The sequence below is a fragment of the Rousettus aegyptiacus genome, unplaced genomic scaffold, assembly GCF_014176215.1.
Source record: "Rousettus aegyptiacus isolate mRouAeg1 unplaced genomic scaffold, mRouAeg1.p scaffold_m13_p_8, whole genome shotgun sequence".
Lineage (NCBI taxonomy): Eukaryota > Metazoa > Chordata > Mammalia > Chiroptera > Pteropodidae > Rousettus > Rousettus aegyptiacus.
In genome coordinates, this window is record NW_023416311.1 from 38,127,959 (window position 1) to 38,148,221 (window position 20,263).

Consider the following 20,263-nt stretch of genomic DNA (forward strand, 5'->3'; position numbering starts at 1 on the left):
CAGTGCTTCTCAAAATGTGATTCACAGACCAGTTGCCAGTCTTGAACTCCCTGTTACTAGTACATGAGGAGAAAAGGAATTAATTATATCACTATGTCCACTGTTGAATTTACCCGATATTTTTTTAATAGCAAAACTGTCTCAAAGAAGGAAGCAAAATGTTAATTTACATTCAGGTTCAAGTTTCATCAAACTGAAACTCTTTAAGTAGCACTGAACTGAGAAAAATAATCATTTTAATGATAATACTGAGGTACAATTAACCATTTACAGTATTTCTTATACATTAATTTGAGTTTGCAAAATTTTATTAAGAAGCATAACCAATAGAATAAAAAAATGTATATATTTGAAATGTTTTCAGTATGCAAACCTAGTTTTAGTTAAACTTCTAAAATAAGCTACTTTTAACTGTCACATGAAAGTCATGGGAATTTTCTACACTTTCTTAAACTGGGTATCATGACAACTCAAAACACAGGAAACAAGATATAGCATCTTAATTCAAACAGTATCTTTTTTGGGAAAAAAGTTCCAAATACATCTGAATTAGTACCATGAAAATTAAACTGATTTAGGCAAATACTGAGCCTCTCTTTCCTTTCCAATTACTCTTCTATAAATTAATTGCACAGTATATGTTTACGACATAAATGAGTTTTTAAAAAGACTGTAAAATGCAACTTTTTCTTTATAATACAAAAGACTTCAATAATAAAACAGTAAACATGTTTAACTTATACAGACCTCATTTAGACACCTTTTTTTGGTGAATATATTTCTGATAAAGGTTTCCTGAATTTCTTCCTGCTTTACCAAGTACTGCCAAAGTCTCTTCACAGACAGTGCCAGATGGTGTTTGGATCTACAGAGAGAAAGTATATTTAATTATACACTTTGGAGATTTCTGATTAACTTGATCACATTTCCTTAGTGCTATATAAATGTTCATAATAATAAATTAACTAGTATCAGACCAAATCATCTAGGGCAGCAATCAGCAATCTTTTTCTTCAAGGACTGGATAGTAAATATTTTAGGCTCTATGAGCCATAAGATCTCTTGGACAATGCTTCAACTCTGCCACTAAAGTGGAAAAGAAGCCAGAAGCAATATTAAAAGGAAAGGGTGTAACTGTGAGCCAATAAAACTTTATTTACAATGTAAAAGGAGGGGTGAATCTGGCCGCACTGGCTGCAGTTTGCTGACCCCTAACTTAGGAACGTACTAGTTATGCTTCCTACAGGAGATCTACAAGCACAGCGGCTCCAAATCTTACCTATGAACAAACACAAGTCCATGAACTCTGTTATTGATGTGCAATGAGGTAAGAGGTTAATTAGTTCATGTAAATGAACTATGTCATTATGTCTCTAAGTACACTGTTTAGTTCAGTTAACCTTTTTTTGTAGCAAGACTTTCTTGATGAAGTGATACTGTAGTGATTTACCTTTTGGTACAAATGCTTTTAAGTCTTCATGGACAGCAAAACAGTTTGCTAACTGCCTACTTTGAACAGCACTACTCCCAAGTGCCCACAGGTCAAATCCAGCTTGTCTTTCATTTTCAAAAATAAAGTTGACTGGATCACAGCCATGTCCACTCATTTATTTACTATCTGTTGTTGCTTTCACCTACAATGGCAGAGTTAAATAGCTGCCATGGGATTGTAAGGCCCTCAAAGCCTAAAATATTTCCGTATCTGGACCTTTGCAGGAAATATTTACTAGCCTCTGGACTACAATATACATCACACAAAGACACAGATATGAACCTAGAACAGCAAATTAAACATAAAAGGACTTAAATATTTTTCTTTAAATATGACCTGAAAACATTCTGATTTAATAAAACTCATGGTTAAAAACAGTATCTGGGAAAACCTACTTGAAAGGAGTGTTTGTAGGTTCCAGCAAAGCTTTGTGGCGGAGAATTGCAGGACCTGCAGACAAACTCTCTTCAGAGGTATGACTTGAGATATAGTTTTGAGGTGGCCCACCATGTATTTCAAGTCGTCGGAGAAGAACTTGTTCCCAACACTGAAGAGTTTTTAGAACTGCATGACAAAGTGGTGAACTAACTGGAAGCTCTAAAAAAAGAAAATAAAATTGACCCATATTTATATTCTGCAGTAAATGTTATATTGGATTGTAAAAATGTCTGAGATAAGATATTAATGCATATTTTGGCAGAGGAGATGTGAAAGAGATGGGCATAAAAATCTGGAGGATTAAAAAAAGAATGTCATAAATTGGTGTAACATTTCAACATAATTAGGTGGCCTAAGACAACAGAAAAAAGGCAATTTAAGTTGAAATTACATGATAGCTTTACTACAAGTACTTGAAATAATATTTATAACATGATTTAAATGATTCTGTATCAATGACTGCTTTTGACTTTAATTCCATGTGACAAAAAAATATATCTGCATATTATGAAAATATGTCTGGAAGTAAAATTAATTGCTTTAAACCTTTGTATCAGCCAAATTTCTGTATGGTATATAACTAAGACTTGCTTAGAAAATTAAATGATACACAAAGGTAAAAAAAAAATTTTAAACAATACTATGAAACTGAGCACTTTCCAGTTTTATATTTCCATACTCCTGAGTCCTGATCCCACCCACAACTTTTAACTATTCCTGATACTTACCTACAAAAATCTATATAACACGCTTATAGTATGAATTCTTGCTTTTTCAATTTTAGAAATTATCTTCTGATATATTACTATAGAATGTGAGAATAAACTTCTCTCTCCATCATTCCAATATGATCACATAATTTTTGTTGTTGTTATTTTAGTTATAACCTTGTTATATATGTGTAAATACAGATCACAGCCAAACCACCTGGTGTATTATCACACCCCTTTCTTTCCTGTACAAACTTTTCTTCCCTTGGAGTTAACAATTACTAAGTTTTTGCATTTGCTTAGTTTTCTATGTGTTTATTACTATTAAATCTCCCAAAACCTCAGCTACAGGTATAAATACAGTCTCAATACAGTCAATCACATCATGCTCAAATCCCCTGCTTCCCTGGATGTTATCCTCCTAAGAACACCTAATAATATAATAGACATATTTAAAAACACTTGGTTTGTTTTAGAGAAACCTATCTTTTACAACAGGAAGTTTCTTCCCTAGTTGCAAAAAAAAAAAAAATACAAAACAGTAAATTGGAAGTAATGGCAATATTAATTCATGTTAACATATATATTACCTGCAAGGTCATGACCTGCAAAGGGATAGAAAGTCTTCAAATTGTTGAGCACCAATTGTACCATTGCCAAGCGCATCAATGACCAACTAAAAATAAGGCAACAGAAGATCTGTTAAAATATTATAGAGATTTAGAAGAGTATATCACTCTTCGACACAACCATTCCATTACTGGTAATCTACCCTGAAGATATACCTCCACAAAAACAAAACAATATATGCATGCAGTTACTCATGTCTACTCAGCATTATCTAAAACAGCAAGAGTAGAAACAACCAAATTATCTATCAGGAGAGTACTGGCTGAATAACTAGTTTCGAATTATGGAATATAAGGGTAGCCATTTTTAAAAAATGAAGAGGGAACTTCAAGTGTTAATACGGCATGAACTCCAGTATTATTGATTAAAAAACAAAGTTATAGAACATTATATATATATATATCCACATGTACGCATGCTTATTTTTGCAAACAGAAGGATAAACCAGAAACTAATAAAAATGTGTATCTGTAGAGGGTATAGAGGAGAAACTGGGTAGAAGAAAGAAATGTAAGACTTCTGAGTTCACATTTTTATACAGCTTTGCATTTTTCATTTAAAAAAGATATTTCAGCTTCTCTTTTATTTCTAGTGAAACATTTATTTCTTAGAGTACTAGCATTTTATTACTCAAAACTGTGATGAAATATACATATCATAAAGTTTAACATTTTAACTACTTTCAAGTGTACAATTCAGTAGCATTAAGTATATTCATACTGCTGTTCAATGATCATCACCATCTATTTCTGGAATTCTTTTCATTTAGGAAAACTGAAATTCTATACCCACAAAACAACAATTTTCCATTTCTACCTTCTCTTAGCCCCTTGCTATCACAATTCTATTTTCTCTATGAATTTGACTACTCTAGGTATCTCATACAGGTGGAATTATACAGTGTTTGTCTTCTTGTAACTGGCTCAGTTTACTTGGCATAATGTCTTCAAGGTTCATCCACGTTGTAGTATCAGAATTTCTATCTTTTTAAAGATTGAATAATATTCCACTGTATGTATATACCACTTTTTGTTTATGCATTCATATGTCCACAGACACTTGGGTTGCTTTTATTCCTTGGCTATTAAGAATAATGCTGTTATGAAGATGGGTGTACAAATACCTCTTCAAGACCCTGCTTTGTATTCTTTTAGGTATATACCTAGAAGTAAAATTGCTGGATCATATGGTAATTCTATTTTTAACTTTTGAGGAATTGTCCTACTGTTTTCCATGGTGCTGCACTATTTTACATTCCCGCCAACATTGCATGAGGGTTCCAATTTCTCCACACTTTGCCAACACTGTTTTTTTTTTATATATATATATAGTAGCCATATCAATGGATGTGAGATAATCTCTCATTATGGTTTCGATTTGCATTTCTCTAATAATTAGAGACAATGAACATTTTTTCACGTACTTATTGGTCATTTGTATGTCGTCTGTGGAAAAATGTCTATTCAAATAATTTGCCCATTTTTTAATTGGGTTATTTGGGGTCTTTTGTTGTTGAGGTATACACTTTGACTTTTGAGCCATGTAATTATTTTATATATTTAAAAACTAAAATTAGGTCAATAGGGAAAAAAACTACCAGTACATCAAGTAGAAATCTCATAATTTTTCTTTTCAATAAAGTACTTCATTTTCTCTAAAATACTTCTTTCTTCTGGAAGATTTATACTCTTCTATCACACCATTAACAGACCATGTCTTAATATAATATTTTCACTTTATTTCAAATATACCTTTCAGATATATTAATAAAGACAAAATAATATGCCAAACATGTACACATAAGGATAATGCAGTATTGGAACATTTATGATTTTTATACCATGTGGAAGCCATTTTTAAAACAGTAATCACTGACATCTTAGAGTACTAGTGTTCACTGAAAAGACATTAGACTTTCTAAGCTAAACGAGTGGGATTTGTTTATCTCAGAGAGCAAAGAGAAGTAATAATCTGATAGCATCTGTGAGGAGAGGTAAAAAATATAGGTCATCCATTCACGGAAAATAAAAGATTAACTGTGAAATTATTGTAAAGGAATTTAACAATTTCAACAATGAAATCTGAGTTATAATGTGTTACATGTCCCCAAGCTAATTTCAAACATATTATTTTCCAAAATTTTATATATATAAGCCATGATGATTATTTAAAAAGAAGATTATTAAGTATTCCATACCTGTATGAATTTGAATTAGAATGCTCTTGGAGATGGAAATCTGAAGCTAAAACATCATCATCATCATCATCATCACTTTCCAGACTCTCCTCTGAATCATATTCTCCTCTACTTAGAGAAGGGGGTAGAAAAGGCTAAAATAAAAAAGTTACAGAACTTATCAATCAACTATCTGATATAATACATTTAATTACATAGTCTAGTATTAGCAATTTATCTCATTTTTGGATTCTTCACTACGAGGAGTAAAGGAACCAGTATTAGGCTACTTTTTGACATTCCATGCCTCTAACATCACTCTACACAATTCCCTTACTTATCCATCAATTCAACAAAAAATTTATCAAGTATCTACTATATGTTAAAAAGCATACTTGATATAAAAAATTTTAAAACATATATAGTCGTTGCCTTCATAGAGCTTATGTTTCAGTGGAAATTAGGCAAATAGTAGAAAACTAAGTACAAATTGCTTTTATTTGTGCTATAAAAAAAAAAAAGAGGTGGGATGGAAAACTTTAACAAAAACTGAGATAAGCTGATCATGAAAGGCCTCTTCAAAAAGTAAAATTTAAGTGAGACCTAATGGACAAAAATAAATAGGCCATATAACAAAAGGGAAGAAAAGCATTTTAGGCAGTGGAATAATATGTAGAAAATCTTTAAATATGGGAGAGTTTGGTATGAAAAAAAAAAGCAAGAGAATTAGTGTTGGGATAAAGGTTGAAAGAGCATGGCAGATGACAGATCGGATAGGTTCTTTTTGTTGATCACAGTATAGAGTGTAATGGAATGCTACTAATGAGTTTTACATAGAGGATAGGTATTGAGATTTATCTTAAGACGATTACATAACTACTCTCTTATGAGGAAAAAGTCAAATGGCAAGAGTAGAAATGGAGACATCGGTAACTAAGGCAAGAATTGGCAGTCTAGAAATAGGTGATCAGTGATGCAGATGGAGAGAAATAATTTTGGGGAAAGTGATGACAGATTTGCTGATAAATCTGGAAAGCAAGAAAAATAGGGAAAAAAGATGATTTCTGGGTTTCTGGCTTGAGCAACTACAAGGATGAAGATGTCATTTAGTGAACTCAGAGTACTCTGGTTGTGAGAAGGAAAGTATAAGAGAAAATAAATGCCAAAACCCAAATCTTGAATAAGAGTAAGATGCACATGTCAGGTAGAAAAGGAAAGATGAAGAAAGGAGAATATAAAGAAATAAATAGTAAGGTTAGGGAAAAAACTAAGAGGTCAGCATCAGAGAACAAAAGAGAAATGTATTTCAAAAAGGAGGAAATGCTCATGTGTTGAATATTGCTAACAGGTCAAAAAAAAATGATGATCATGAAGTTTCAGTTACAGTTGACAATATAGATACTATCTTAATCTCATTGTCAGTAGTTTCAGCAAGGTAGTTGTATGAGAAGTCATAAAATTGATAAACATAAAAGGGATCTAAGGCAATATAGAAAATGTGTTCAGTGGTTGCTCCTTTATCAGCAGTTTTGCCTTCTGTGGTTTCAATTACCTACAGTCAACTATAGTCTGTAAATGTCAAATGAAAAGTTACAGAAATAAACAATTCATAAGTTTTAAAATGTGTGCTGTTCTGAGTAATGTGATGAAATCTTGGATTGTCCCACTCAATCCCACTCAGGACCTGAATCATCCCTTTGTCCACTGTATCCAGAGTATATACACTCCTTGCCCAATCACTAGGCACTTAGTAGCCATCCCAGTTATCAGAACAACTGTTGTGGCATTGCACTGCTTGTGTTTATGTAACCCTTATAGTAGCCTAACACTACATCACAAAGTCTATGTCATTCATCTTACTTCATCTCATCACGTAAGCACTGTATTATCTCACATCATCACAAGAAGGGTGAGTAAAGTATAATATTTGAGAGTGAGAAACCATATTCACATAACTTTTATTACAGTATATTGTTAATCTCATTTTCTTGTTGTTGTTGCACTTTCATTACTGTTAGCCAATTCTCTCTTTTAATAAACCAATTTTGTAAAATGTCACTTGGGTTTATCATGGCAGACAAAGAAGCAAGACGATCACATGCTTTTCTGTCTATGTGTGAAATGAATAACAGGCACTAAATGACCAATCGCCAACAGTATTTGAAAGAACTGTTTTGACTGGTCATTGATCATGAGGTGCATCTATTATTTTAATTGTAATTTATGGATTGAAGAGCTAGCAGGGAACTTTGTACTTTATGCAATTGCTCACATTTCGTATATTGTGGTAACTTAAATTTAAACCATGTTGTTGAGGGAATAAACAGTGGTAACAAATCAGTGTGTATCAGAACATTGCAGGACTGCCTGCAGTACAGAAAAGGGATGAGAGTATGAAGGACATTTTAAATTCTGGCAGTTTTGTTTCCTTAATTACTATCGAGAATATCAGTATCAAGGTATTAACCAATTTATCTTTTCATCTTACTAAGAACTTCATTTTGTTTAAAATGCAAAAACTGCAACTTATCAAAGAATGGCCTTAAAAAATGGTTGGAAATATGACCAAAATATTTTAGGGTATAATTTTTGGTAATGTAGCTTGATAAAATGGAAATTTTATAAACCAGTAGAAAAATACTTGGCAGCACCAACAAATACACTTAAACATTTTCATTTCTATTTAACTACATAAATATTACCTTGGCTATGAAATAGTCCCAGATACTGAGCTCAGGTGGGATGAACTTCTCCTTGACTGTCAGTGATTCCTGGCTAACTGGTGGTGAGGAAGAGGTCATTGGGGCAGATTCTTTGCAAGACATTTTTGATGGCCTAAAATGTTTGTTTTGTTTATCTCCTCCTTCCACTAGTGAAGAAACTAATAAGAACAAAGTAAAGTGTTATTAAATAAGTACTATTTTCATTGCATTCATTTTGCCTGTGTTTACATAAGATCTAAGGTTAACTACAAATATGTACACACTGAAAACTGAGATTCTTATTATGATAGTAAAAAAAATAGGTAGAGGAAGTGAGAAAAAAATCACCTTGTATAGCAATCTCCGCTCTTATCTCAAGCTGTCCCTCACTCTCTGAATGTTGACTTATCTATTATATACATAGGTAACAGAATGTCATATCTCCTTATAAGTGAGCGCATAATTTAGCTAAGACCATGACAGGAAATTACCGACATTATCCTCTTTTTTCTTTTAATGAATATCACGGGGACCAAACAAACATCATTGGATGTCGATGTTAATTAAAAGCAACAACTCATTTACGAGAATGTTCAGTATCACTGGGTCTCTTATCTACACATAAAACTACACTTTCACTGAAAATATTTTAAAAATTAAAAGACATAACTACGTAATTAAATTAATTCAGATTTTTAGAAATGGCTTGGAAATGGAATTTTCTAGTCAATGGAATAACAAAGAAGTAGAAAATGTAATCTTTATTGTTGTAACTTCTAAACACTTAACAATATTTTCTTAGTATTTTCCCTTAGAACATTAAGGGCATTTGTATAGAAAAACATGTTAGTACATATCTTTAATCAACACTAAGTCACAGGTAAATCACCAGTAGGGAATCAAGGATTTCCCAGACATAGGCATGGTTTAATAAGTGAACAGCTCCATATTAAAGTAAACCAATATTTTCCTTCAGTGGTTCCAGTGAGAATTTACTTACCTTTGAAAAGAAAGCAAGTATCTGTGCTGTAATACAATTTTGTTTTATTGTTTGAAGCTACTAAGCTTACATAAACAACATGCTCATGCATTATATCAAGCTACAGCCAAGCTGAGTTTAACAGAAGTTATTTCAGAAAAAAGGAAACTGAATAAAATTAGTATTCTAAGAGATTGCTAAGTGATATAATTATTATATAATCTTTCAAATAACTTTAAAAGGAACCATCAGATTAAATGTGCATACATTTATAAACGCTCTAAAATTTAAGCAGTAGCTTTGCCAAATTCTCATCAGGCAAAAAATTTAGAATATAAGGTATTTTTTACCTTTCAAAAATCAATGCTATTGTTTTAAGTTATTTTATCATTTGACTTTAACGTTACTATTTTGCTTTTGTTTTAGATCATTAGAAGGCATGTAAACACAAATAAGGGATCTCTGGAAAATAAAATTTATAAACAATGCTAAATTACATATTTTATCAAGATGGCTACATCATAAAAATGTAGTTATTAAAAAGCAAAACATAAAAGGGTTTTTAAAGTGAGAAAACATTTAAAAAAAATCATCTGTGAAATCAGACATATGACACGGTGTCATAGGTGGAAAAATGTTTAAAATTACAGACTCAATGTCTCAAGTATAAAACTATCAAAAACACTATTGATAAACGAGGATAATAGGAGGAAAAATAGCAAACAAGTTCACAATACTGAGTGTTATATTACTTGAAATGCTATAAATAAAAGGGCCAGAGCAATGCCTCCCAGCACACAAGAAATGATCTTCAGCTTGTCCTTAAGATGGATCCTCCCTCTCCTTCCTCAAATTGCAGCAAGACCTAAGATGGTTTTATGTTTAAATCATGTTGGATTAATAGTGGTCGTGAAGCTTAGAAATGTCAATGGAGACTATTTAGCCTTTGGGTATTCAACTGCTTGTTTTTGAAAATGCTATTAAATATCAAGTACTTATGCCACTACTTGGGTAAAAACTGACTATACTGTTCCATTACTAAGGCGACATATGGCTACTTTGCCAGTAATAGAAGAAAAAAATCAGTATTAGGAAGAAATGAAAAGAAATTGTAGATATAGAACTTATGAATTGTAAGGGGCATGGATAGGCAAGAAAGCAAGTAAAGAAAAACAAAAGCAAGCATGGGGAAAAGGACAAAATCATGTCTTGATATAGATTAAAAAAATAAATTTCTTAGCTGCTTTGAAATCACAGAATGTATTATTTAAAAATGGGCTTCTAAGTCAAGATTGTGGACTGAGCATGTAAATATACCTTCCTGCCCTTGTAAGAAGCCTCATCCTCATCCCCAGCACATTCTGCTGTGGTTTTCTTAGAATTACGTATGTAACTCCCAAAAGAACTCAAAACAGAAATGGAGAAATGGTTAAGATGCTACATATAAGGAATGGGCATGGAGGTATAGAAGAGTAAAAAAGATAATGTTGCTTTTTATCATAAGTTCTTCTGTACTACTGGATTTGTTACCACACATGTGTATTGTGCTTCAATTAATACTAAAGGAAGGCCGGTATTAATAGTAAGTTAACATTTATTTTTTCAGTTTGTCATTTTAAATCAGACACAACAAAATATTCTGAACCTAGATTTAAATGTTATTTCTTTTAAAAACTAACCTCCACGTAACCAGCAGAATCATCTCATTCTTTACCTACGGCACTCATATCCACATTCATCAGTGTGCCAGAGTGTATTGTACATGAAACTTTGGGAAGCACATTGTCCTGGACCTTCAAATTTAGCTCCCCCCAAATTTTTTTTTGTGGGGGTAAATAATTTAACTGATGATTTAAAAAATTTATATAGAAAGAAACAGATATGTAGAAGATAAAAAGTCATGTAAATTTAAGATAAAATAGATTTCAAATCTATTTCTTGCTTTCAGCAAGGCAATTTAATCTAAGAGGTATATATTCATCTCCTTTCTCATTAGGAGTATAAGAACTACAAATATGTGAATACAAATTAAGTACAAAATAAAATCTCAAAATTATATGTAAAATGTCATTTTACAAGGAAACTTCAAAGACTCCTAAAAGGAAAAGACAAAATCAGGAGATTAAAGGAGCAGTGACTTTAAGGTAATTCTTATTCCTCAAAGAATAAAATATAAAAAAAGTCTGACAGGAGATATCCATATTTTAGAAAGACTGACTCTCAAGGTCTTCCTAGGATCACTACTTTGCACAGTACCTTGCGCCTGCTTCATAAATATAAAAATTAACTGACAAATATCTTAATAGAAAGTAGTGATTTGTCTCCAAACCACAGAGCAAGGTAGACTCCAAAATTGTTGGTATTCAAAATGATTCATCGGAATATGGAAGGAAAATTACAACTCCTATTTAATTTTTTAAATAAGTACAAGAGGGGAAGGAAAGATCAGAGGAGAGTGGAGGAAAAGAGAGGGTAAGGGGTAGAGGGAAAGGAGAAAGCAAAAGTAAAGAAGATAGAAAAGGGCAGGGAGAGAGGAAAGAAGGATGAGGCAAAAGGAAGAATGTAAAATGTGTCTATGTTTACTATCTGGATCAACAATAGTACATGCATTTATAAATAAATAAATGTACATATACTAGGGGACTGCTCAAGCATGTTTTGTGGACAGGGTTATGTAATAAAAAAATCTGGAGATAATGGCTCTAAAGTACTCCTTTTCAATCACCTGGAAGGCTACAATACAGATCTGTCTATAAGATTTTAGCTCAAACTCAACAGATTTATTACAAATTTGAATGGAGTACACACAAACAAATGAAATATGATTCAGGCATAAAAAGAAAGGAAGCTCTGTCACATGCTACAACAAAGGTGTACCTTGAGGACATTATGCTATGTGAAAGCAGCCAGTCACAAAAAAGACAAATACTGTATGACTCCCCCTATATGAGGTACTAAAGTAGTCAAATTCATGGAAACAGAAAGAATGGTGGTTACCAGAAGATGTGGAGAAGAGGAAAGGGGAAGTTGTTTAATGGATATAAAGTTTCAAATTTGTAAAATGGAAAAGTTCTGAAGGTTTGTTTCACAACAATGTCAATATACTTATCACTACTGAACTGTACACAAATGGTTAAGATGGTAAATTTTATGTGTTTTTGACCATACAAAAAAAATTAGAATGAAGAAAATACATTAAAGCTGTTTTACTGCAGCACTTAGGACTGCCAGAAATATCAGAACACAGGGTTGGACAGAGAGAGCACATGTTTGGTTTCAGTAAAAAATACTGAGTGAGGAAGTCATGGTGAGAAAGCTGAAATGGTTCAAAAAAGAATATTTATCTGTAAAACTTCACACATTTGCATTTCTTAGTATTTCTTTTACCTTCTATTTTCTTTCTCAACCCTTATTATTATCTAAGAATTTGCCTTCCTCAGTAGTTATAAAATGATTAATAAAATGCTTTTTAAACTTTAAATTAAAATAGAAATTATATGACCCTCAATGAAAAGTCTGTCAAGGACATTAACAACAACAACAAAAATGTATTTCTTTTTCCAGTAAAACTATTTTGTGGTTCAGTAGACAATTATAAGTGTTTGGCATATTCATCTTTATTTTAAGTAGCTGATTTTGTTTATATTTTAAATATGCTGACTTAACATTTTCTAGTGAAGAAGGCTGCTATTTTCCTAAAGGAATGATAGCAATGCTACATATAATCATTAAATACTAAATACAGCACTTTTATTCTTATACAAATTTATGGGAAAAAGCAAAATATTTGGATTTTCTGGTCCATACTTAACCTAAACAATTGAATGTCAAAAATATAATTTAAAATGTCTAGAACATTAGCAGTCTCATAGTAAAAAATAAAAAGACATGCTTACTATAAATAAAATATTCATTTTATGTTTCATTCTCAATTTGGAAACAAAAAATCATTACTGTAACTTTGTCAAGATAAAAAATTTACAGTTCTTATCATTGCAACTATTATGAAATACAATAAAAATTCATAAAATAAAAAGTTTTGATATATAATATGCAATAAAAAGCAAAAGTATGGATTTCTAACTGTTAGCAATAAAGAAGTAATTTTTGGAAAATTGTTACTGCTTAGCTGATTATCTACTTTAAAAATTAACCATAACAACAAAATAATTCAGAACTCTCATGAAAATATGCCTGCCCTGTAGTTTTAATTAATTAGGAAAAAGATAAATCCTTCATTAACATATAGTGTGGCGTTCACAAAGCAAATTAAATTTAATTAAAAATAAATTACTCATTTATGTATATTAACATTTTTGCTAAGAATGCTGACCTTCCAAGCTAATGTCTAACAAAAATCATCTATCATGGATTGTAGTATGGAAAGGGCTAGCAAAATCACTTTCAATCCAGCCTCTGCAGTCTGAATACATTTGCAATCTTTTTCAGGTGTAGCTGTTCAGTTGAGAAATGATGGCTTTCATACAATTTTTTTTTATTAGAACTCAGGATTTCAAAATCATTAATTTGAAGTTTATGTTTGATTGTATTTATATTTTCCTTTCATTAAAGATCAGTTTTAAATCATGGAAAACATTGATTCTAATCTTTAATTTAGAATTTGAAAACTGAAAGACATATACTATAGTTGATTTAAAAAACTATAGCAATAAATTTAATATTTTAAATACTTAAAAAAACCATCTATCATTTCCTTATATCACAAAGCTTCAGCCATATATTTCATATTACTAAAAGAATTAGTACACTGACTATGTAACAGACATGAAGAAATACAATTTAGTTCATGAAACCTTTACTGCAAAGACTATTAAAATCAGAATTCATACCAGAGCAAGAAAAACAAGTAGTTACTTTTAAATTCCTCTCCCTAGTACTCTTTGTAAAAGATAGATTTTTAGGGGTTCCAAACATGTATTTCATCTTCAATATACAATACTTTGATACTGATTAGGTAGTCAGGAAAATACTGTAAACTTGTCGGTTTTTCTTTGACTAAATTTAAATAGTCAAAACTAAAAATAAAAAAGCATGTTAATTTTGGCTGAATTCAGATCAACTTTTCTAAAATACATTATTTTATCCCCTTGGTCAACAATGTATATTGAATACATATGCAATTAGTCTCTCGGGACATCACTAATTCAAACATGCAGGGCTGCTTACTTACCACCTAAAATTTATCAGGCTACTGTGCTGCTTTAGTTTGTTATTATATTAGAACAATATATTGCCTTTAAAACTGAGATTTCGGAACTCTGCCTTACATTGAAATCAGCCCTGTTTGTTCCTTGTCTTGGTTGACTTTATGGTCTCAGATTCTCTCTCTCTGGTTGTCGGTTGATCTGCTTCACAGGACTGCTGCTTCTAATTACTATTATTGCCTTACTACATACTGTCTTTATTTTTATTTTTTATTTTTTTCTATTTCTTTCCTTCTTTCTTTTTCTCAAACTAGGTCAGCTCTGGAACCAGGAAGCCTTTAGCTTCACCATACAGTGAATATACTCCCTTTTTTCTGGTTTGTTAACTAATGAATCATATCATTCACACTCTCTGTAAATGTTTTTTCAGGTACACCCATGATTATTTGTATTCAGAATAGTTTTCTGGGTTATCAAAGACAGAAACTCACATATCCTAGATGTGGCTACATCTAACTCTACCACTAAGTGAACCACATGTTTTACGTATTCTATATTATTTAGCTACCATATCCCAATCCAAAGGTTAAATATATAGATGCAGATAATTTTTAGTCACTTTGATTATTTAGGATTCAATAAGTGGTAGGATATAGTTTATGATAGTGCTTATGATAGTACTTGAAAGATAATTTATGTACTGGTAATTCTGCCTAGAAACAACTAAATCTGAGTGGTTAAACAAAAAACAACCTGGACTTTAAATCAGGTTCTTTCCATATTTGTGCTCAGCAAAAAGAATTAGAATTGAGACTTACTGACTAGACAGTGAGAATGTATTTTTAATTTTTTACAGATGGTGGACATTCTATAGCAAGAATTTATTACTTTTTAACATTCTACATTAAAAGATCAGAGTCTTAATAAATCATTTTCTCTTAGAACAAATTAAAAACATAGCCAAAATTAGTTTATCAATTATTTATTTAATACTAATCTCGATAGAACTATAAATTTTACTCTCTCTTAGACTTTGAAAGTTAATTTAATTGAATTCAGATATCTGAAGTTAAGAAGTATATACTCTAAAGCAAGACTCATAAAAAGTTAGTATTTTCTTTTTATCCATATAAAAATATAAGCGTAGAAAATTACACTTTAAAAATTAGAAGAGATGTTATGAAAATTAAAATATTTTATAAATTTAAAAGCAAGATGATCACATATGAGCTAATAAATTACAAAAAAAATTAAAATAAAGGCAGAAAGCATCATAAAGATTCTTTTCAGGTCAAGAAAGCTTGGTGTTTCAATCTTCGGATAAATACAATATAGAAAAGGGGATATAATTATTTAAAATAATTACTTTCATGGTATTATGAACACTTAGAAATCCAAAACCCTGATGACCAGAATCATAATATGAAAAACATGAAGCAGCCTCATTTGAAACATTTTTCTAGTCATTTCAAGCCATAGTCTGATTTATCATGATTAGCACTGACATTTCTTTATTTCTACACATTTAAAAATATGTTAAACTCTAAGGAACAGAAATGATCAAAACAAAGAATTTAAAAGAATAAAAATGTGAGATGATTTTCTAAAATGCTAATCACTGTTTTTAATCAAAACTATGGCTTGATTAAAAAAATTCTCGATTTTCTATTACAAACGCCAAACGAAATAAAACTGGCCCACTGTATTCCAACCATTCCAAAACAACACAAAGCAAGCTAAACTGTAAAAGCCTAGTTCTAGAGCTAATATCTTGCCTGCAAGACTGGGAGGGCTATGAGAACTGATGGTTGAAAGAGCTTTGGAAAAGCCCACACATTCCATGGAGAATACCACTACCTGGTGGGGACTAGGCATAGCAAAGTGCCTTCCTGCCAAAGAAAGAAGAGAGAATCTGTATTTGGGATAGAACAAAAACCAATGTCACGGTATATTTCAACAAATAAAAATTTCAATAGTAAAAGATTAAAGAAAATTACATTAGATAGTTCTAATCATTGGTGCATGAATATCTTAAAGTTTGAAATTACACCAGAAACTTTATACTGCATTTTCATCATAAAACTATTTGTTTAGGATTTAAGAAAATAGTCTGTATCAAGAACTTTCTGTGAATAAATTAAAATATAATTACATTCGACAAAGTTATCATTCAGGTGAATAAATAAAAAAGATAAAACAAATTAAAAACTAACCAGGTAAAGCTTTAGAGTGCATCTGTTCTTTGCTTGAAACATGAGCACCTCCACCAAATACAGCAGACCACATTTTTTCATTTAGGGGATGTGCCACAATACGAAATAGTTCATTACTAGAATGTGTTGCCAAGCCATGGATGAAGAGACTAAGATACACTGCTGTGAGAATCTCACAGAGCAAAATAGTAAGCCCTGACTGGGCTTCCTCACCAGAAGAATTCAAAAGTCGAATTAGAGAAGTTATTCCTAGAACAAAAAACAAACACAGATACCATTGACAATAAATTTTAAAAAATTAACTACATTTCCTAATTATTAAGAAAACTTCATTGCATCAGAATTAAAATATTTTTTCTGTAAATTCATAGACTAATAGAGGTTATTACAGTTAATGCATGAATTTTGAGCTATTTGTTCAATTTAGAGAAACACTGAAAATCTGTAATCTGAATGAAATCTGACAGATAAAATTTAATTGCCATAAAAATGTTTTTTTACTATGATGAAAGTAAAATTATAAAAAAGAATATAACAAAACATTTGAGTTAATTTAGTACATGATGAAGGAAATACTAAGCTAAGTAACTGCATAATTTGTAATGAGTGGTGAATACTTAACTGGTAATAATTGCAACAATAGTTAATGATGATTATGATACAGTAAAACAAAACAAAACCTACTTTTTCTTCATCTAATTAAATTAGATAAGGCTAAGAAAAACTCACACATGTATAACTTATTTATACCTGGCCACTGCGCTGGCGATGTATTGGGAGTTACTGCTTCATCTAAGCTTCCTGTTTTCAAAGAATGCCGATGGGGAAGAAGTACTGTCTGATATACCATTCCAGTGAACTGATTGGTTTGAAATGAACTAAGAGAAGAAAATATTTCAATAATAGTAATCTACGGTGACATACAATAATAGCAATATAATAAAACAATAATAACATACAATGATCTAAAATGAATTTCACATGCAATATTTCCATGTTTTAGATCTAACTTCTGGGTACCTTAAATAGAAATTTTTGTTTATTAATTATACCGCTACTATATCTATACTATACTCTATAGTCTAGTGCTATATTAAAATAAAGTGTCCTTTAAGTGTAAATATACAAATATTGTAAATTAAATCACATGTGATAGGTTTTAAGTCTATTTATTTAGTGAAAGGTATAATACGTACAAATGCGAGAACTAAATTTCTATTGACAGACAAGTAGCAAGGTTATATATCACACTGTAAAACAAGGTTATCTGTTTGAAAACAAAGTTAGTTTAGGTTCAATCTGATATTTAATGGCTAGTCTACCCTACATCACGGTAGGTTACATCAAGTTTATGCACCAGGTTCCAAGCATATAATGAAAAACATGGTTTCTGTCTCCTATGAAATGTATAGTCTAGTAGGGAAATCAGATACAAATAATTTTATATTGTTTTTAAAGACAACCTATACATACAGTGCCACGACAGCAAAAGACAGGAGTATTTCACACAATTTGGAAATTCAGGGTAAGCTTCTCCAAGTAAATGGCATTTTATACTAAAACTAAACAAATGGACAAACTAACTTGTAACTTGACATAAACTATGAAATATAAGTACAAAAGATTTTGTTAACCTGCCAGAAATTTCTATATCATATATTAAGTAAAAAAATATAGTATTTAAAGATTGCACATTTAATAGTTTAGACCTGTTCTAATTGGCAAGTCTTATTAGTCATAGCATTTTGATACATTTGTAAATAGTTTCTCTTGCTTTGCTTTCCAATTTCAAGAAGACAAAGTAACAACAAAAATATCCTCCATTATAGTATGCCTATGGAAATGATAAGAAAGATAAAAATATGCTGATGAAAATAAAGCCACACTCAGTAACAAGAAAAAGAACTCTTGGAGGATGAGGGTCAGAAAAATTAAGTTGAAACTACCTTAGAATACATAATTAGAATAGTATGCTTAGGCTACACACAGGAAAATTCAAACACATAAGATAAACAGACAATAAAAAAATCAAACCAAGGAAAGTTTATGTAAGAAACAAACTCAGTGAAAGGCCTACAGAGGAAGCAGACTGCTCAGAACATCAAGAAAAGTGCTTCACACTCAAACAGGTTAAAAAAAAAAAAGAAAAAGAAATAAAGACAGTAAGTTATTTTTAAAAAATACGGTGACTAGTAAAATCAACAGAGATCTTAAAGATGAAAAATAGAATTCCTAAAATACAAACTTAGATAGGCTTAATAAAAGAAAGAACGTTGGTGAAGAATGAGTTAGTGTCTGGAAAATGAAGCTAGGATTTCTCCTGAAATGAAGCAAAAAGAAATAAAGAGAATGAGTACAAGACAGGAAAGCTAAAAGAAAACTAAGATAGACCCACGAGTTCTAATATCTGTCTAAGAAGAAAGGAAACAAAAGAGAGAAGACAAAATATTTGAAGGAATAAAGTCAGAGAATTTCAAAAAACTAAAGAAAGGTATACAAAAACCCGAGAGTATTAAATAGTATTTTTTAAAAACCTAGATAAATTATAGTGAAACCTTAGACAGAAAGAGAAAAATCATCAACAAAATAATCATCAATTCTGTAAATTTTTTCTCAATTCCAAGTTAGTTACTCCCTCCTCTGTGCTCCCTGAGCCTTTTACTACCCATCATATTATAGTACTTATTTAAGTATGATGCCATGTTATATATCATTTATCAGTTTACGTTTGTTTCTAACTAAATTCACCTTAAGGAAGGAGAATTTATCTCAGCATGTATCACGGTATCTGGCATTAGGCACTGATCAATAAAAGGCTGCTAGATAAGTTATAATAACAAGACTTACTTGAAATTTAATTCCCATAAAAACATAAGTTAAATCTTCAAAGATGAAAAAAAAGTACTCAATACCTCAGCTATATGGTTTTTGTTTTATTTAGAGTGTACTGCTGTATGCAGGTTTTTGAAAGCAAGAGTATACATATTCTGAAACATCATCAGTTACTGTAAGCATTCTTAAATTTCATAAAAAGATTATTTACCTGTAGTTTTGACTACCACAAAGGCACTGATATATACAAGCAGAAAGTGAGGCTGCTAAAGTATGCATTACATATACCTGGAAAAGAAAAACAAAATTACTTTAAGTATAACTTCTATTTCCTTTTTTCCTTAACAATCATTTCTATCTTTAGAGGTCTCACTACAAGTAAAGAAAAGATACTGAGGCCTTTGGCAGAAATCATAAAACACATACCTGCTACTTAATTTCTATTTCAAGAACAAATGAGAACAGATGTTAGCTATTCAGTAGTACATGAACCATGTAACAAAAGCAAGTTGTTTAAGGCTCAACCTACTTCTTCAATTAAAATATAAAGAAGCCCAGCCTCATAAAAGACAGTTCACCTATGGACAGGTCATTGAAGAATATGCTACCACATTCTAGCTACTGTAGAAAACAAACAATTTAAGAGAATAAAATTCTAGAGACAGGGGAAGGTATGAAAGACAGCAATTGAAAGGTAAACATTTGTATTGGGGAAGAGAAAGTTCTAAATATTGCATGGTGAGAACTAAGAGAAGTAGATCTGAGGATGAAGGAAATGCTTCACCTAGGTAAGAAAGTAGACTAGACTTTTAAAACACTAGGTTCTTGATCTAATTATGAAGTATAACAATCTTTTATGCAGATAAAAACAGTGATATAATCTCATTGCTATTTCTCTTTCAATTATCAATAAGACATGTGGATAA

At 31.1% G+C, this 20,263-nt stretch overlaps 1 protein-coding gene across 10 annotated transcripts in view; it reads right to left on the reverse strand.

The window, feature by feature from the left end:
- Positions 1-20,263, reverse strand: part of DMXL1 (Dmx like 1) — a 119,234-nt gene that overhangs the window by 32,454 nt on the left and 66,517 nt on the right. For 6 of the 10 annotated variants that reach the window (XM_016145319.2, XM_016145317.2, XM_036226275.1 and 3 more), the window contains exons 26-34: positions 19,549-19,625; positions 17,256-17,383; positions 16,506-16,754; positions 16,068-16,181; positions 8,149-8,327; positions 5,468-5,601; positions 3,231-3,316; positions 1,888-2,089; positions 748-865 (exon numbers count right to left, since the gene is read on the reverse strand). In XM_016145319.2, coding sequence (XP_016000805.2) covers positions 748-865; positions 1,888-2,089; positions 3,231-3,316; positions 5,468-5,601; positions 8,149-8,327; positions 16,068-16,181; positions 16,506-16,754; positions 17,256-17,383; positions 19,549-19,625 — 1,287 coding nt within the window. The remainder of the gene's footprint in view (positions 1-747; positions 866-1,887; positions 2,090-3,230; positions 3,317-5,467; positions 5,602-8,148; positions 8,328-16,067; positions 16,182-16,505; positions 16,755-17,255; positions 17,384-19,548; positions 19,626-20,263) is intronic. The other 4 variants (XM_016145325.2, XM_016145322.2, XM_016145323.2 and 1 more) reach the window with 1 other exon arrangement.